This window comes from Oncorhynchus masou, chromosome 21, assembly GCF_036934945.1.
Source record: "Oncorhynchus masou masou isolate Uvic2021 chromosome 21, UVic_Omas_1.1, whole genome shotgun sequence".
Lineage (NCBI taxonomy): Eukaryota > Metazoa > Chordata > Actinopteri > Salmoniformes > Salmonidae > Oncorhynchus > Oncorhynchus masou.
In genome coordinates, this window is record NC_088232.1 from 34,152,808 (window position 1) to 34,172,887 (window position 20,080).

The 20,080-nt window shown below is 43.3% G+C and overlaps 1 protein-coding gene across 4 annotated transcripts in view; it reads left to right on the forward strand.

Annotated features, from left to right (window-relative positions):
- ttll5 (tubulin tyrosine ligase-like family, member 5) overlaps positions 1–20,080 on the forward strand; it is a 98,070-nt gene that overhangs the window by 29,114 nt on the left and 48,876 nt on the right. For 3 of the 4 annotated variants that reach the window (XM_064928255.1, XM_064928258.1, XM_064928256.1), the window contains exons 17-29: positions 764–865; positions 980–1,071; positions 1,670–1,732; positions 2,213–2,245; positions 4,543–4,691; positions 5,001–5,253; positions 6,462–6,579; positions 6,911–7,057; positions 7,763–7,857; positions 7,967–8,115; positions 8,419–9,012; positions 10,850–11,040; positions 18,541–18,692. In XM_064928255.1, the coding sequence (XP_064784327.1) occupies positions 764–865; positions 980–1,071; positions 1,670–1,732; positions 2,213–2,245; positions 4,543–4,691; positions 5,001–5,253; positions 6,462–6,579; positions 6,911–7,057; positions 7,763–7,857; positions 7,967–8,115; positions 8,419–9,012; positions 10,850–11,040; positions 18,541–18,692 (2,138 nt within the window). The remainder of the gene's footprint in view (positions 1–763; positions 866–979; positions 1,072–1,669; positions 1,733–2,212; positions 2,246–4,542; positions 4,692–5,000; positions 5,254–6,461; positions 6,580–6,910; positions 7,058–7,762; positions 7,858–7,966; positions 8,116–8,418; positions 9,013–10,849; positions 11,041–18,540; positions 18,693–20,080) is intronic. The other variant, XM_064928257.1, reaches the window with a different exon arrangement.

Below are 20,080 nucleotides of genomic sequence, written 5' to 3' on the forward strand. Positions count from 1 at the left end.
TCCTTTTCCCCTATACTGTGATTAGGAGCAGCAGTTGAGATGATTTAATATTTCCCCCAACCAGTCAGACAAATTAAAAGTAACCTCCCCCCACTATTTAGATGACAAATGCTGTATGTGATCCTGTGGGGTTAAGCCCCTGCTGTCTGACCGGGTTCAAACCTGCGCTCCAGTCGTCAATCAGCCCTGGTAATGCATGTCGAGTAAGAGGGAGTCAGGAATGCCAGCTAGCCAAGATAGAAAATGTGCCATTTATGTAACCCAGGGAGGGAGGAAAGAGGATTATTTGTTTATTTTTAAACATTTTCAATGTAGTTGGTTCTTTTCTGTATGTAAAGATTGTTACATTTTAAGATGTATTAGTTTTATCAGTGTGTGAGATGATTTCTTAGGTGCAAATGTAAGACTTTAACAGAGCTAGCCAACTTGCATTAACACCCTATTCATTAACACCCTATTCATTACACTTATTAAACCAGTATCAGGGTGGATTTATGTATTAAACCAGTATCAGGGTGGATTTATGTATTAAACCAGTATCAGGGTGGATTTATGTATTAAACCAGTATCAGGGTGGATTTATGTATTAAACCAGTATCAGGGTGGATTTATGTATTAAACCAGTATCAGGGTGGATTTATGTATTAAACCAGTATCAGGGTGGATTTATGTATTAAACCAGTATCGGGAGGATTTATGTGGGAAGTATGTGGATGGTACCGTATCAATATAACAATGTGTTCACTCTCCTCCTCTCCTGCAGCGGCAGAGACCCCTGTCAGCCAACAACACTGACACAGACGGGCCTAAGGAGAAGCCAGGAAGTAAACAGGGGGACAGCACCCTGGGCCTGACTGCTGAGGAGGTAAATATACATAGCTGAAGTTAGTTTCCCTCTCATGCAGATCTATCATATTATCTATCACTAACATAGAATTGTAGTTAAGGGTTATTTTTTTCTTCTTCTTCTCCATGGCAGGTGAAAGTCCTGAGGAGGATAAGAGAGGAGCACGAGAGACGAGGCGGGTTCATCCGGATCTTCCCCACCCCAGAGACATGGGAACTGTATAGGTGAGAGGGATTCAGACACGCTGGGTAATGTTGCACACTAATGCAAGTGTCTAGATACATTTTAGAATAAGGGAAGAAAAGCGATGTCCATAATGCTGCCTCCCTACATTTAGCCACTGCTATTACTACTTAATATATCTATTACTACTGCAGTTAGGAGTAAGGTGAGAAGCTGATACACATTAGAGAATTGGCTGGTTACTGTACATAACATCTCAGAGTATTTATAGACTTTACATTTTTATATTTTCCCCAAACATGGCTGAAATCCCATGATGACTTCTAGTTGAAACAGCATTAAACCCCCTATTTAGGAGGAAATCTAGTTTTGTGCTTACAGTCCATATTCCTGTATGAGGGATTTGCTGCTTGATTAGCTTTATGGGCCTGTTAATACTGGGGATTTGTGGCTTTTTACACAGTATGTTTCGAAGTGGTCTTGAAATTACTGGGGATACATTGAGTATCACAATATCCCTGTTGTAACACATTCACCCCCCCCCCCCCCCTACAAATTAGACAGAAGATGCTGAAGCCCAGTGCAGCCTGTGATGTTGATGGTTATCATTTTGTCATTATCTGTGTCTCTGTTTCTCAGTGGTTATCTGGAATATAAGACATCGATGAACTCCATGTTGGCTAACAGACTTTTCCATGGAGGGTAAGCATTTCCTTCGTAGTTGGGAAAGGGAACAGCTTCTCCATCAGTTTGTGGAAACTGTTGGTTGACTGTTTGTTTTGTCTTCAGATGAATAGGTGAGGACAACAGCTAATAAGATCTGTATGGTAATAGTAAACTGTAAACTTTTCCAGAGCGAGCACAGTGTCTGTGTGGCAGTGTGGCTTTGGTAGTCTAGTCCTTCAAACAGCATTTGGTGCTGGGGAGAGTTTATAGAGTAAGGAAGAGCAGGGAAAATGTTATAGAATTAACAAAACTATAAAGAATTTTGGTACACAATTCAACACATTTATTTATTCTGTTGCATGGGTTCAGACTTCAGATGCATATTGTGATTATGAGTTTTAGGTTTTTGTACAGTATTTAATTTACTCAGTTTCACTATAGCATAATATTTTCTAGGGAGCTGGCATCTCCTCTGGCCCTTTATGATTTTTCCATGTCGCTTGCTTTGGTCCTCAGATTGGGGAAAGCGGTGGTGACCTCAAGATCACGGTGGGTGTTATTGCCGTCATTTTCCCTTACTATCAAATAAAATGTAAATAGTTCAGGTGGCCATTTGATTAATTGTTCAGCAGTCTTATGGCTTGGGGTTAGAAGCTGTTTAAGGAGCCTTTTGGACCTAGATTTGACGCTCCAGTACCGCTTGCCGTGCGGTAGCAGAGAGAACAGTCTATGACTTTGGTAACTGGAGTCTTTGACACCGGCTAGTATATAGGTCCTGGATGGCAGGAAGCTTGGCCCCAGTGATTTACTAGGCCGTACGCACTACCGTCTGTAACGCCTTACGGTCGGATGCCGAGCAGTTGCCATACCAGGCAGTGATGCAACCGGCCAGGATGCTCTCGATGGTGCAGCTGTAGAACTTTTTGAGGATCTGAGGACATATGCCAAATGTTTTCAGTCTCCTGAGGGAGAAAATGCATTGTTGTGCCCTCTTCACGACTGTCTTGGTGTGTTTGGACCATGCTCTCGACCTGCTCCACTGCAGTCCTGTCAATGTGAATGGGGGCGTGTTCGGCCCTCCTTTTTCTGTCGTCCACTATCACCCCTTTGTCTTGTGCACGCTGAAGGAGAGGTTGTTCTCCTGGCACCACACTGCCAGGTTTCTAAGCTGTCTCATCGTTGTCGGTAATCATGCCTACCATTGTTGTTTCGTCAGCAAACGTAATGATAGTGTTGGAGTCGTGCTTGGCCGTGCAGTCGTTGGTGAACAGGGAGTACAGAGAGGACTAAGCACGCACCCCTGAGGGACCCCGTGTTGAGGATCAGCATGGCAGATGTGTTGTTGCCTACCTTTACCCCCTGGGGGCGGCCTGTCAGAAGGTCAGGGTCCAGTTGCAGAGGGATGTGTTTAGTCCCAGGGTCCTTAGCTTAGTGATGTGCTTTGAGCTCACTATGGTGTTGAACACTGAGCTAAATGTATCAATGAACAGTATATATATATATATATATATATATATATATATATATATACTGTATATATATATATATATATATGTATATATACTGTATATATATATATACAGTATATATATATATATATATACAGTATATATATATATACAGTATATATATATATATATATATACAGTATATATATATATATATATATACAGTGTATATATATATATACAGTATATATATATATACGAATTGGAGTGGGTTTAGGGATTCTGAGATGATGGTGTTAGCTATGACCAGCCTTTCAATGCACTTCATGGCTACCGACATGAGTGCTACAGGGGCGGTAGTAGTTTAGGCAGGTTACCTTCCCTTTCTTGAGCACAAGGACTATGGTGGTCTGCTTAAAACATGTAGGTATTACAGACTCGGTCAGGGAGAGGTTGAAAATGTCAGTGAAGAAACACTTGCCAGTTGGTCAGCCCATGCTCTGAATACACGTCCTGGTAATCCGTCTGGCCCGCGGCCTTGTGAATGTTGACTTATTTAACGGACTTGCTCACATCGGCTCCGGAGTGTGTGATCACACAGTTGTCTGGAACAGCTCGTGCTCTCATGCATGCTTCAGTGTTGCTTGCCTTGAAGCGAGCATAAAAGGCATTTAGCTCGTCTGGTAGGCTCGCGTCACTGGGCAGCTCGCGGCTGGATTTCCCTTTGTAGTCCGTAATAGTTTGCAAGCCCTACCACATCTGACGAGTGTCTGAGCTGCTGTAGTAGGATTCAATCTTCAGTCCTGTATTGACACTTTGCCTGTTTGGTCGTTCGTCTGAGGGCATAGCTGGATTTCCCACTCCTTGAAAGCGGCAGCTCTAGCCTTGAGCTTGGTGCAGATATTGCCTGCAACCCATGGCTTCTGGTTTTGATATGTACGCACTATGGGAATGACGTCGTCGATGCACTTATTGATGAAGCCGGTGACTGAGGTGGTACACTCCTCAATGCCATTGGATGAATCCTGGAACATATTCCAGTTTGTGCTTGCAAAACTGTCTTGTAGCATAGCATCTGCGTCATCTGACCACTTCCATGTCTTCCAACTTTCCATATCTTACCACAATATCTCGGAAAATGTGGAACATTTATCTTCTCAGGGACTTATTCAGCCACACTTGTCTTAGCAATGTCTAATATACCTGTATATTATTACAGTGCCTTAAATAGTTCTGCTGTATTATTTGACATTGGGAGTAAAGCAACACTTGAATGCTATAGCAGAAATATTGCAATGCAGGCTGAATGAGTTGAACTGATCCCTCAGTTTTATCATACTGAATGGGAATCTGTGGTTCAGGAATCATATTAAAGCCGTTCCTCTCGTCCCCCATCAGGAAGCTGAATGGTAATGTGCAGCTGCAGGTGGATGTGTTCCACGCGTGTCACGTGATCCAGTACGAGAGGAAGCTGTTGTCGCTGGAGGCACGGAGGCGGAGGCTGCGCCACCTGGCAGAGCACTCCGCCATGGGGAGGAAAAGAGCAGGTAGGCCTCAGGGAGTCTGTCCTCTTCCAGCTGACACAGCATAGCAACACTCTGTCTAGTCTCAGACCCAGACCACGGCCTGTCTGGCCAAGCCAAGGGGGAGACAATCAGACGCGTTCATTCCTTTACTTTCTATGAAGAACTCCCCACTACCAGAATGAATATGGCCAAATATGACAGTGAGTTTATATAACAACTACCATAAGATCGCTTGTGTTGAAGTGTGTTTGCATTTGATCCAGTAAAGACACAATGATATAATTGACATTGTGAGGTTTGACTTTTTTTCTGTAATGCTTTGTACTTAAGCGAGGGGTCGCAAGGCCTCCCCTACTGGGACCAGTGACGAGGAGGATGTTGAAGAGGGGGAGGAGAGGGTTCAGGAGGAAGAGGAGAAGAATAAGAAAGCCCTGGGTTCATTAGTGGTGCAGGCTGACAGTGTGCCCACCTCACTGAAGCGGTTCCACAATGAGGCCCTGTCCTCAGCAGAACCGGCCCGATGCACCACTGCCAAACCCAAAGTCAACCTGCTCCACATCCTCCAGCAGGGCTGGGACCTCAGGTCAGTGCACACCGCAGGCTTCTGCTCCTGTTGGCAGCCCTCTCCGAATTCTCCTCTCTCCCTTTTCATCCATCCCACCACCCCTCACTTTGCTTCTCTCAGCAGCAGAAGGAGAAATATGAGGCTCCCAGAGCACGGGCCAAAAAAGCAAAGGAGAAAATCTGGGCCTCTTTTCTTACCCCGGGATGTTGTGATCAGTCTCTTCCATGTGTACCTAATTCACAACATAGAGAAAACACTGAGGAAGCGAATCCTGAGTGTCAGCCTTGAATTCAATGTGGAGACACTCCCTGTGATTTGACTGTTAATTGTAGGAGTCAAACTGTCCTTTCTCTGTTTTAATTTGGAAGGACTTGAAAGGCTCCCCACCATCCTTAATTTTGTAATACGCGTGCAAAAATATTTAGACCTCTTTTTGTTTTTACAATAACATTAATGAATATTACATTCTTCTGTCTAAATGGCAACAAGGGCTCCAGTCTCCTATAGATTTTTTTTAAGTGTGTCTGAAATTGTAATTTGAGGGGGAATTACAATAACAAGTCTACGTTTGTCGAAATTCCTCTGAGCTTGCCAGGACTGTGAAGGGACCTGGGAAATTATAGTACAGTATATCATTGTTTATGTTTGACAGCTTTCTCCAAAACATTTTTCCACTACAATGTACTGGCAGTACCCTTTTCAGGTTAATTTGGGCCATGAAAACAATTATTCACTCTTGGTGCTGGCCGAGAGGACAAGTCACACTGTGCTCCAACACTCTGGCTGAAAATGATACATACCTGTATTTGTTTTGTCTCTTGCATGATGCCTAAAATAACAAACAGAATATGCATCAGTGCTTGTGCTTGCTGTTGTAACACATGTATCCGAGATTTCTGAAAGGCAGTAAACCTTTGTTCCCATTTAAATTGTCTGGAGACCGGGTGGAGATTATTCATTATTTACTGTCAGGGAATGACAAAGTTGGAGATATGATCTGTGTTGCGGTGTGTGTGTTCCTGTGTGGGCAATTTCTTTCTCTACTGTCATTCTCTCCATACCATTTTGTCTTGTTTAACCATGCTTATCTTTGCAATTTTTTTATCTTTACAAAATGTTCTTTCCTCTTCCTGTCTCGGTCATATTTTTTCTCTTCCTCCTTAGTTTCCTCTCCTCAGCCTCTCATGTCCTCCTAAATCAAGCCTCTCTCTCCCCCTGTTCTGCAGTAAGGTCCAGGCTCGGATGGCCTTCTCCTCCTATCTCCTTCGGGTGCAGATGAGGCTACTCGCAGAGAGCAGGACTATCGCTAACTCCGCCTGGCCAGAGAAGGACAATGAGCAAATGGTAATACAACTGTCTGATACCATTGCCCCGGGGAATGACTGTATGGAAAAGGGAACCTGGACCCTTGTGTTATGTTTATCTGCATTATGCTACTCATCGGAGCCACTTGGGTCATAATGTGCTGAGGTGTTTGTGGCCACATAGAGAGGAAAATCGTGTGAGCACGTGACTGCGTTAATGTTGATTTTATCAGAAAAGCCTCTGGAGAAAATAAATGTGAACATGTGTCCATGAAAAGTCCATTTTTTTGTTGTCGCAATAAATGAAATAATAACACAACGTAAAAGTGAGTGTAATGATGAAGTGCAGTGACATCAGGTCTCATCTCTAGGAGCTGGTGATCCGCTTCCTGAAGCGTGCGGCCAGTAACCTTCAGCAGGACATGAGGATGGTCCTGCCCAGTCGCCAGCTCCCCCTCCAGGATCGCCGACGCATCCTGTCCCACCAGCTAGGAGAGTTCATCCACTGCTACAACAAGGTGTCCACTGCCAGCCAAACAGCAGGAGACTCTTCAGCCTCTAGTGTCTGCTACTGTTCTAGGACCTGTTTATAGTTATTACACTCGTCAGGGAGTCTCCATTTATTTTCATTATTAGTTTAGTTTTTCCTTTGAGTTCTTATCCAATTACAAATGTTTGGTTCGATGGCCTCCCGGGTGGCGCAGTGCTAACTGTGCCTCTAGAGATTCTGGGTTCGAGTCCAGGCTCTGTCGCAGCCGGCCGCGACCGGGAGACCCATGGGGCGGCACACAATTGGCCCAGTGCCATCCGGGTTAGGGGAGGGTTTGGCCGGCAGGGATGTCCTTGTCCCATCGTGTAATAGCAATTCCTGTGGCAGGCCGGGCTCAGTGCACGCTGACACGGTCGCCAGGTGTTTCCTCCGATGCATTGATACGGCAGGCTTCCGGGTTAAGTGAGCATTGTATCAAGAAGCAGTGCGGCTTGGTTGGGTTGTGTTTTGGAGGACGACCTTCGCCTCTCCCGAGTCCGTACGGGAGTTGCAGCTATGAGACAAGATTGTAACTACCAATTGGATACCCTAAAATTGAGGAGAAAAAGGGGTAAAATGTTTTATTAAATTGGTTGAGTTGTTCATTTTATGAGGAAGCAACAAATGACTTTTAATACTGAGTTGCTCAGACAGGCCAGTATACTTGGTTTCTGACTGGTCTCTTTCCTCACAGGAGACAGAGCATATGGTGAAGAAAGTGGAGAAGATCAAAGACCAAGAACATTGTATCAACCCCAGTGTGTTTCAGGAGTTTATTGCTGAGGCAAGGTAAGTGAATCAGGACCTACTCGCTCCTGACTGTTTCACTTCTGCTACTTAACACGGGTCTTGTTCTTGGTATCGTGGAGAATGTTCACACTGCTCTCTTCTCTTCCAGTGAAAGTGATCTGGAGGAGGTCCTGACATTCTACACACATAAAAACAAATCAGCCAGTGTCTTTTTAGGAACCAAACGTCGGAGCACTAAACCTGACAATAGCAACAGCCTAGGTTCAAGAGAGCCAGCTACCACAGAGAACCAGAAAAGTGAGTAGAAATTGTCAGATGAATTACATCTGTTCAGTAGGAACTTTTGTATTCCAGTGTGCCACAGATTCCACATATTTCTACAATTAGTTCACATTTTATTTCGTCCTTTGTTGACAAATCCTTTAATGTATTTGGGAATTTTGCAGTTTTGATTTTGAAAAGTCACATTAAGGAAAAAAAGGCTGAGTCATACAAAGTCAAGTACAGGTCAGCATCTAATTATTAACCCACGTGTGTCAGAGCCATGGAATGGCCGGCTGGATGATAACAGGGATCTGGCTTATTTTGTGCTCTGAACAGCTTTGCCCATGGCAAAAGAGGGCTCCAGCGCCTCTGAGTCCTCAACGTCTGAAGTCAGAAACAGCACAGACCAGGCCAGTGTAGTCCAACCCACTGCTGACCAACCCACCGGAGAGCAACCGGCTGCAGCCCTCAGAAGTAGTAAACAGCCCGAGGTCCAGGCCTCCCAGCACTCCTCCAGCTTTCCAGCTGCCTTAGACTGTGGCCACATCCACCTGCAGCACTTTTCTCACCCCCAGAACCCACCCCAGTCTCTTCCCCTGCACTGTCCCCCACCACCGCCCCCATCTCAGCCCCCATCCTACGACCAGTCCCACTTTCGCCTCCACTCCCCTCGCCAGCCAGAAACCCCTCCACAGCCCCAGGCCTCTGTGTTCTCCTCAACCTCGACCCTTGTCCCCCAGCCCCCTCGGGTAATATGGGCAGCTGCCCGCTCTGGTCCCACCACAGTCTCAGCACCACCAGTCTCCCAGGTCCTAAGGCAGGTCCAGTCCTTTACCTCCACCTCCTCTGCGGCTGCAGCCTCGTCCTCCATGCCTGGTGCCATCCACATCTACAGCCAGAAGATCTCCAGGCCCACCTCTGCAGGTCAAGGTAAACCTTTGATGGATAACATCCTGATAGATGTTTGGTGTGTTCTCAGCTCCCAGTCTTTCTATGGCCTAAGCCGGTGGTCTTCCACCTCTTCTTGCCCAGGGACCCCCTCGCGGGCAAGCTGGCGACCCATGGATCCCCATCATACGTTAGCAAAAAATTTGAATTCCTTATCAGGTGACTGATAATGGCAAGGAAAAGTAATCAGCTTTTTAAAATGAATAGATTTGGTTGGTAGTTTTTCATTATTTTGTGTAAACTCTAACATAGCCTATTAGCTAGAAAAGTAACTCCAAACACATTTTTGCTATGAGTAGCTGATTATACAATAATATAAAATAAGGGTAAACTTTTTTTTAAATACAGTGCCTTGCAAAAGTATTCGGCCCCCTTGAACTTTGCGACCTTTTGCCACATTTCAGGCTTCAAACATAAAGATATAAAACTGTATTTTTTTGTGAAGAATCAACAACGAGTGGGACACAATCATGAAGGGGAACGACATTTATTGGATATTTCAAACTTTTTTAACAAATCAAAAACTGAAAAATTGGGCGTGCAAAATTATTCAGCCCCTTTACTTTCAGTGCAGCAAACTCTCTCCAGAAGTTCAGTGAGGATCTCTGAATGATCCAATGTTGACCTAAATGACTAATGATGATAAATACAATCCACCTGTGTGTAATCAAGTCTCCGTATAAATGCACCTGCACTGTGATAGTCTCAGAGGTCCGTTAAAAGCGCAGAGAGCATCATGAAGAACAAGGAACACACCAGGCAGGTCCGAGATACAGTTGTGAAGAAGTTTAAAGCCGGATTTGGATACAAAAAGATTTCCCAAGCTTGAAACATCCCAAGGAGCACTGTGCAAGCGATAATATTGAAATGGAAGGAGTATCAGACCACTGCAAATCTACCAAGACCTGGCCGTCCCTCTAAACTTTCAGCTCATTCAAGGAGACCTGAGACTGGGACGGAGATTTGTCTTCCAACAAGACAATGATCCAAAACATAAAGCAAAATCTACAATGGAATGGTTCAAAAATAAACATATCCAGGTGTTAGAATGGCCAAGTCAAAGTCCAGACCTGAATCCAATCGAGAATCTGTGGAAAGAACTGAAAACTGCTGTTCACAAATGCTCTCCATCCAACCTCACTGAGCTCGAGCTGTTTTGCAAGGAGGAATGGGAAAAAATTTCAGTCTCTCGATGTGCAAAACTGATAGAGACATACCCCAAGCGACTTACAGCTGTAATCGCAGCAAAAGGTGGCGCTACAAAGTATTAACTTAAGGGGGCTGAATAATTTTGCACGCCCAATTTTTCAGTTTTTGATTTGTTAAAAAAGTTTGAAATATCCAATAAATGTCATTCCACTTCATGATTGTGTCCCACTTGTTGTTGATTCTTCACAAAAAAATACAGTTTTATATCTTTATGTTTGAAGCCTGAAATGTGGCAAAAGGTCGCAAAGTTCAAGGGGGCCGAATACTTTCGCAAGGCACTGTATATATAATATTTTATAAATATAATATTTTATAAATATACAAATGTTAGCCATGTGTTGGCAAAAATGTATGACTAAGTCGAGAAAGGTTACCAGCGGCAACTTTTGAAAAGCCTATGTCAGATATGAGTACAATTTGCTCATTATTAGGAGTTGAGAAATGAAGTTGACATCATTGGAAAGAAGATATTCTCCTCTATTCTAATGTAGGTATGTAATTTAGAATCGCCATTTAAAAATAAAAAAATGTATATTTTTTCCATGGACCCCCTGCAGTACCTCTGGACCCCTACACCCCGTCATTCATTTCATGTTTCTCTCTGCTTCAGCAATCAGAAGGACGCCCTCCAGCCGGCCCAGACCAGATCCAAATGGGGTCTTTAATAAGGACCTGGACTCACTGCCTGCTCAGGCGCAGTCCAACCAACAAGCCATAGTCTCAGCCCTGCAGAAACTGGCAGAGAAGCAGGCTGCCCGCCAGTACAACAGCTCCAGCCACATCAGTCTCCTAACACAACACGTGAGTCTCCTGTCACCCTATCCAACCCCTCTGCCTTTCCTGCTCAACAACTAGATACAGTCATCTGATGCACAGGTAGAGTGGTCATGTCAGGAAACAGAACTACTACAATTGTATGATGTACTGTATAGTGATCTGTCTTGCACAGTGGTCTTACTGTGCGTGTTTTAATATTCCGCTGTGTTGTTAGTGTGTAAACCTCTCTGTGACCCCATGGGGAGTGATGGCTCAGAGCTCAGTGCTGCTTGCTCATCCAGCAGGCGGAGAGGGTTCCTGGAGCCTACAGCCTGTGGGCTGGAGCTGGCTGATCTGAGCGGTGGGGCGGTGAGCTGAGGCTCTGTGTGAGGTCTCATTATCAGATGCACCACAGGGAGTGCTTTCTGTTGATATTTAACAGGCAGTCACTTTTTTGTGGTAATTGATGCTTATAAATGGAAGAATGTGGCAAATTGGCACCGAGTGGGGGAGCAAGGGCTCTGCTTCCTCCACCACCTCCCTGTTTCCTCTCTTCCCTGAGGGTTTGTCGTTCTCAGTGGGTAAGCCCACAAGCCTCCCACTCTACCTTGCTCCCTCCCTCTCTCTCGCTCTCCCTCTCTGGGAGTTTTTTGTGATGGCACTAGACCACACAGACTGCAGTTTTATGGCTTCCTCTTCTCTGTACAGTATTCTATTCCTCTGAAAGATGTTTTCTGTAATTCCCATGCATAGTTAATCCTGGTAATGGCAAAAGCTTATTTTGCAGTGCAAAATAGTTTAATGGTTTGCACTTAAAGGGTCTGAATATACTTGGCCTTTCTCTCGACTCAGATTAGAAGTCATTAAATTACTTATAATAGAGTGTTCTGTATAGAGAAGCAACACCAGGTTCCTCCCACCCTTTGTCATAGTGGTGTTAGTGTGGACAGGGTGGTAGCCTAATGGTTAAGAGGTTGGGCCAGTAACTGAAAGGTTGCTGGTTTGTTCCACTGATTGACCTTTTGAAGATTCAGCAATTACTCTTTTCCACATGCCAGGCCTCATCTTTTGGGAATAACCTTAACTAGTTTCACAATGTAATAATTTTGAATGGGGTAAATTTAAGTATTTCTTATCATGTGTAATCAAAAAAATATGTGCTGGATTGTCAGTCCTCCCTCTATGTAACTTGTACCTTGAGGGCGTGAAACATGATTACACTTTCATAAGGCCCATGTACCCCCCAACATGATTCAATATGATATAGTATTTAATTCATTACAATTTGGTTTGGAGACGTATGTTCTTTACTTCCATTGTGGTGAAACGTGATAGTGTTAATGTCAAATCTCTTATGTTTCGGGTATATCAAACATATCCACCCAAAACAGAATTGTAAATTAAAGTAATTTCCTCCCTGTCCCACCCAGGAGAGCAGCAGCAGACACATGTCAAGTGTAATCCTAGTTGGATACAGTAATGGTAGGAATGTGCATATTAAGGTAGCCTGGAGTTGAGAAACACCTTAGTCCTGATGAACAACATGGGGAGTTCCTTTTGGGGAAATGTAAGTTACTGACGGTTGATTGTGAAATGTTGGCATTTCCGATTTCATGGATTCAAACTTACATTCAAATGTAATTATGGATTTACTGAAGATAACTGGCATCCCAGCACTTCTAGGTCAGCATGGTTGAAGAACCTTCACCATTGAGATCTGTTGACAGTATATTATAGATTCCTTCCAAATCCTTGAGGAATGAAAATAAACTCTGTATTGGGCCCTGAAAAGCTCCCCGACCTGGCTGTGTTCTGTCAGCTCTTGCATTAATTTAAACACCTGTCGTTTAGGAATGTTTGACATTTCCCTTTCTCTGGCATGACTACTAGCCAAACAATTCGTTCACCTGCCCAGAACTTGGCTTTTAAAGCGCAGAGAAAATAAACAGCCCTCCCAGCTAACAATTGTAGGGAGAACGCATTTTGTAATGCTCCCCTAATGTTTGAGTTTCCAGTTCCTTTAGTTAGGGGAACATTCTATTATGTTAGCAAAAACCTTCTGAGAGAACCTTTTTTAGCATATTCTGGTGTTAAATTTGAGAAGACAATTCCCTTAAGTTCTGTTTGATATTATCTAGAACATGGTTTCAATGTTCTCAGAATATACAACATTAATGTTCGAGCTGAGATTTACTTCAAAGTGTATTCATCCTTTTGCTTACACCTATCAAATTGTTTCAGATCTACACAAATGCCTAGGGAAGAAGGGGTTAGGGTTTGTCCTGGACAGGACCTAACTATTCTGTCCCAATAAGCACATGCCTTAGAGATATCCCTTATTGGGACACTGGTTAGGGTGTTTGTCATTGGTGCTGTTGGTCTTGGTTCGAAACCTGCTAGGGGAGTCACCCTACTCATATTCTTGTAATATATGTTAATGTCATCATTTGGCAACAGTTAGAACACACCTATCTGATCTAATTAAAATTAATTTTCTCATTGGAAGATGAGTTTCAGTGGAAATCTAGATAGAGATTTCTCAGATGCTCAGCTATCCTCATCAATCTACACATGATACCCCATAATTATAAAAAAAAACCCGGAAATATCACATTTACATAAGTATTCAGACACTTTGCTCTGTGCTTTTTTGAAGTGCCTTTGGCAGCGTTTACAGCCTCGAGTCTTCTTGGGTATGACACTACAAGCTTGGCACACCTGTATTTGGGGGGTTTCTCCAATTCTTCTCTGCAGACCCTCTCAAGCTCTGTCAGTTGGATGGGGAGCATTGCTGCACAGCTATTTTCAGGTCTCTCCTGAGATGTTCAAGTCCAGGCTCTGGCTGGGCCACTTAAAGACACAGAAACTTGTCCCGAAGCCACTCCTGCGTTATCTTGGCTGTATGCTTCTGGGTCGTTGTTCTGTTGGAAGGTGAAACTTCACCCCACTTTGAGGTCCTGAGCACTCTGGAGCAGGTTTTCATCAAGGATCTCTCTGTACTTTGCTCCGTTCATCCTTCCCTTGATCCTGACTAGTCTCCCAGTCCCTGCTGCTCAAAAACAGTCCCACAGCAGGATGGTGCCAGAGTTCCATTTAGGTTTCATCAGACCAGAAAATCTTGTTTCTCATTGTCTGAGAGTCCTTTTAGGTGCCTTTTGGCAAACTTCAAACGGGCTGTCATGTGCATCTTTTTACTGAGGAGTGGCGTCCGTCTGGCCACTCTACCATTAAAGGCCTGATTGGTGGACTGCTGCAGAGATGGTTGTTCTTCTGAAAGGTTTTCCTAACTCTAGAGCTCTGTCAGAGTGACCATCGGGTTCTTGGTCACCTCCCTGACCAAGGCTCTTCTCCGCCGATTCTCAGTTTGGCTTGGCGGCCAGCTCCAGGAAGAGTCTTGGTGGTTCCAAACTTCTTCCATTTATGAATGATGGAGGTCACTGTGTTCTTGGGGACCTTCAATACTGCAGACATTTTTTGGTACCCTTCCCAGATCTGTGCCTCGACACAATCCTGTCTAGGAGCTTTACAGACGATTCCTTTGACCTCATGGCTTGATTTTTGCTCTGACATGCACTGTCAACCGTGGGACCTTTTTATATAGACTGGTGTGTGTGCCTTTCCAAATCATGTCCAATCAATTTAATTTACCACAGTTGGACTCCAATTAAGGGTGATCAATGGAAATAGGATGCACCTGAGCTCAAATTAGAGTCTCATAGCAAAGGGTCTGAATACTTATGTAAATAAAGTATTTCTGTTTTTTATTTGTAGTAAATGTGCCAAAATTTCTCAACCTGTTTTCAGTGTGTGTGTGTGTGTGTGTGTGTGTGTGTGTGTGTGTGTGTGTGTGTGTGTGTGTGTGTGTGTGTATTAATTTAGATTGAGGTTGTAACTTAACAAAATGTGGAAAACGTCAAGAGGTCTCAATACTTTCCGAATGCACTGTATAGCCATGTTTTTATTCACTATTCACTATCACCATGTTTTTTATTAATCTTTAATTCTGCATTGTTGGCAAAGGACCTGTAAATAAGTGTGACGCCAAATTATTTTTGATTTGAAGCTCTACGGACAGTTCGTTCGACCTCATGGCTTGGTTTTTGCTCTGACATGCGCTGTCAACTGTTGGACCTTTATATAGTCAGGTGTGTGCCTTTCCAAATCCTGTCAAATGAGTTGAATTTACCACAGGTGCATTCCAAACAGGATGCACCTGAGCTCTATTTTGAGTCTCATAGCAAAGGGTCTGAATACTTATGTATTTTCGTTTTTTATCATTATGGGATATTGTGTGTAGATTGATGAGGAACATTTTAGAATGAAGCTGTAAAGTAACAAAATGTGAAAAAAGGAAGGGGTCTGAATACTAGTGTATATTGCTAAACATGTGAGAATATAGTATCCATTTTTGTGAATGGGGCGGTGTACCAAAAAACTATCCAGTGAGGGTATAGTGCTAAGAATGGGACAGTAGGGGGACTCCTCTAGCGTGTCTCGAACCCAGGCCACCAGCACCAATGACAAATGGCCTAACCACTGTCCCAATAAGGGGTGTCACTGGGGCATATGCTTATTGGGCCAGTATTTAGTATTTATTAGGATTCCCAATTAACTTCTGCCGAGGCAGCAGCTACTCTTCCTGGGGTCCAAGCAAGAAACAACACAACAAATAAAATACATTTTATACGTAAATATACATAGCACTACATTTACATTACTTTACAATTTAGCTATTCAGCAGACGCTCCCATCCAGAGCGACTTACAGAGTGGATTCATCTTAAGATAGCCAAGCTGAGACAACCATATATCACAGTCGTATCCCAAGCACGTATCACATACAAAATGAATAAAAATGTCTGTCTCTCCACAGTCCCAGAGTAAGGTGTTCTTTTTATCAGATTTTTGACTCTGTTTTTATTGCTAGCTTGAGTTACATGAGGTGGCAAATAGTTCCATTTATATAGCTCTATTTAATACTGTGTGCTTCCCAGCCTCTGTTCTGGACCTGGGGACTGTGAAGAGACATCTGTTTGCATGTCTTGTGTGAAACAGACCGTTGGGTACCTTCTACACATCACACAAAAAAACAATAGTGATGCAGTCAATCAATCCTCAATTTTGAGGCAGGAGAGATTGACATGAATTTAATTGACATTCGCCTTCCATGTAGTGCAATATGTGCTGCTCTGTTTTGGACCAACTGCAATTTGCCTGTTTTTTTGTTTGTTGTTGCGGCACCTGACCACACAACTGGACAGCAGTCCAGGTTCAACAAAACTAGGGCGTGTAGGACATGTCTGGTTAACTGAGATATCAAGAAAGCAGAGCAAAGCCTTATCATGGACCGTAACCATTCTAAAACTGACTGGAACTCTATGTTAAGGGTGTCAGTTATTTATTTTACTGTTGCAGTCAACGTGTAACGGTTTTCATGCGGTGAAGGAGAGTCGGACCAAAATGCAGCGTGTAGATTGCGATCCATGTTTAATGAACAAAACGTAACACAAATCTAAATACAAACACTACAAAACAAAGAACGTAACGAAAACCGAAACAGCCTATACTAGTGTAAACTAACACAGATACAGGAACAAGGACACTAAGGACAATCACCCACGAAACACACAAAGAATATGGCTGCCTAAATATGGTTCCCAATCAGAGACAACGATAATCACCTGACTGATTGAGAACCACCTCAGGCAGCCATAGACTAACGCTAGACATCCCACAAAACCCCAAGACAAAAACACACCACAATAACCCATGTCACACCCTGGCCTGACCGAATAAATGAAGAATAAACATAATATATTTCGACCAGGGCGTGACACAACGTTTATACTGTTGAGCTGGATGCTGATTGGATGAGCAGCGTTCCAAGCCTTGCTTTATTGGCCTGCTATCGCGTCGGTCCGAACCACGCCATTTACCTGTGACTGCATTCATGATGCAACACTGCCTCTTGTGCCATATTGCTTAGTTAAGGGAATGGTCTCTTGGAAACATTCCTTGCACATCATGGGAACATTCACAGGAACATTCCTATGAGCACAAGAATTAATGACCTAATATGCAGTGGTGTAAAAATACTTTAAGGTACGACTTAATTCGTTTTTTGTGGTATCTGTACTTAACTTTACTATTTATATTTATGGAAACTTTTACTTCACTACATTCCTAAAGAAAATAATGTACCTTTTACTCCATACATTTTCCCTGACACCCAAAAGTACTACATTTTGACAGGAAAATGGTCCAATTCACACACGTATCAAGAGAACATCCTTGGTCATCTCTACTGTCTCTGATCTGGTGGACTCACTAAACACAAATGCTTTGTTTTTAAATTATGTCGGAGTGTTGGAGTGTGGCCCTGGTTATCCGTACATTTTAAAAAGGAATTTTAAATAAGGAATTTAAAATGATTTTTACTTATACTTTAGATACTTAAGTACATTTTAGCAATTCAATTTACTTTTGATACTTAAGTATATTTAAAACCAAATACTTGTATACTTTTACTCAAGTAGTATTTTACTGGGTGACTTTCACTGTTACTTGAGTCATTTTCTATTAAGGTGTCTTTTTACTTTTACTCAAGTATGACAATTGAGTACTTTTTGCATCACTGCTAATGTCTTAAGGGACTGTTCTCTAAAATTGTGGGAACGTTTGTTAGCTGGGCTGTCATTTCTAAAAAGAACTGTAAACAAAATGTCTTTTTCCCGCTTTGCAGAATCACATAATCATCATTTTTTAATATCAACTGTCACTCTTAACTGAACTCATCAGGAAACATATTCTACATTTTTCATTTGTGATTCTGTCCTGTCTTTCGCCCCAGTCCACTGCTTTTAATGAGCCCCTCTGTTTGGTTCTGCACTGTATGCTGGAGGGCAGGAGACAGAGAAGGGCCACAGAAAATCTGAATAAGTATTAATTTCCACCAAACTCCCAGGGCAGTATAGACCGTACAGTATGTAGGGAGAATGCAGCAGCCCCATGCAGTCTGATGATGCTGTAGCATGTACTGTAGTAATGGGGTTGGATACTGTAGCACCTCACTGCTAATTGTGCTGTTATGGTGGTAAACTGATTTGGCTGGTGAGTAATGACCACAGTCCCTCTCAGGGGGTTGGGGAGTTACGGGGAGGGGGGACCACCTGGCTGCCGAGTGGAGACTGGAGACTAGCTCCGAGATGCACTGTGTACATTTCACACAGCTGGGGAGGGAGAAATGAGACTGCTGCTGCAGCACACAGGGCGGCCGCCAGTAAGTATGAGTCCAATAAGAAGAAATCGAAAGCCCTGGTGTCTGCAGTACCATAGTGGGAAGACAAGTAACTCAAGCAGATTATACTTGTTTAATATCACTATTTGCTTGCTTACTCAATAAGACCATGTATTGACATTTCAGGTTTCACCATTTTTCTCTGCAGAGATGATTGTAGACATTTTTCACCACAAATTCTCACAATTTAGCAGTTAGCGTGCCAATGATTCTTATGCAATGTCGCTGTGTGTTCTCTTGTCCCTGCAGTTGACCAACCTGAACCTGACTAACAGGGTGCTGAGCAGAGGGGCCATCACCCTGACCCCAGCAGTGCGGCATGGTCATGGGACTGGAGCTGTGACCCAGCGGCCTGTCAGGGCTGTCCACTCTGACACAGGGCCCATCCACAGCGCTACTGGGTGAGTCAAACACATACACCCCAACAAACACCTTCCTAAAGAGTTGCACAATGCTCACATGCAACAACGTAATGCATTTATACTGACCCACGTGCAGGAAATTCCCTTGACCATCACTCATGTCCATTGGTTCATTGCGCTACTCTGTTCATGTACTGATAACGACTGTTTATGAGATGGAGTCAAGGGTCTGTTTGGAATGAGATGATTAGTTATATACAGTACCACTGATACTACATTGGTTGTACAATGAGAAATTATGTGGGATTAAATGCAGTCTTGAATCAAGAAAAGCGGGGTGACTGTCTGTAATACCCCCTGATTGTCACCAGTATACCATCCATTTGTCCATTTGTCATGCACTACACCTCAGTTCCCTTATAAGACCTCTCGTGTTGCTTTGGGCAAAATATTACCATTGTGCTTCACCAGTGGTATTTTCACTCCCCAAAGGCTGTGGAGAGGGAATGGTGCGTTGCAATCTCAACGAGGTTCACTGCCAAAGTAAACAGCAATTCCTCTCCTCAGAGAGACTGGAGTCTGAGATGCTGGGCAGTTGTATACAGCCATTCAGAGCAGCAGGTTGAGTGTGGCGCTAGGGCAGTGGAGGCCTCATTAAGAATAATCAGAACTGTTTTTACAGACCTCCTCCTGTGGTCTAGTCTGTACTGCATCCACTAAACTACATATTCACTATTTTTATGTCGCTCTGACGGTCAAAGGTAACTTGTATTGCCAACTTTTGGAGCATTGGAAATGGTGTGCTCCCTTTTCTTCTACCAGTTTAAGCCCTTATAGTGATGGATGTTGCAACCCCTCTGGGATTTGGTACATCTCTGATCAGTGGCTTGAACAGTCATTTTGATTAAATGCATCACTGCCATGAATATAATGCACAGGTCTGGCACTTTTTTTTTCTTAACCCTACGTGCAACCTGTTTTTACAGAGGCGGCTTGGATCCCATTCGTCATTTTGGAGAGGACTCTCCAAGTGTGTATATTGAGTGTGCATTTCAAAGGTCTATCCTTAATGCGGATGCCTTTCTCTTGGTCTCCCTTCTAAAGCTTGCCTGTGAGAGGTTCACATGAGCTGTGCGCAACCTCATGAGAGGCTTTTAGTGGGACTATGCTAAGATCCTCATTCACATCGGGGCAAATTAACATTTTGAGGATTTTCTGTATAAGCGACATAGGACAATTTTTATAGGTGCTTTAGTTTGTGGTAGCCTATTTGGTCACAGTCAATAAATACTCAAGCCAGGTTTAATGGTCTCTGAAGAATATTTAAATTGAAGACTTAGTTTTTGGAAAAGTATTTTCAACTTCTGGGCTTAATGGGGTATTTCAATGTAGGCCTTTGACTAACAAAATGCTTATTTTGAAGCGTT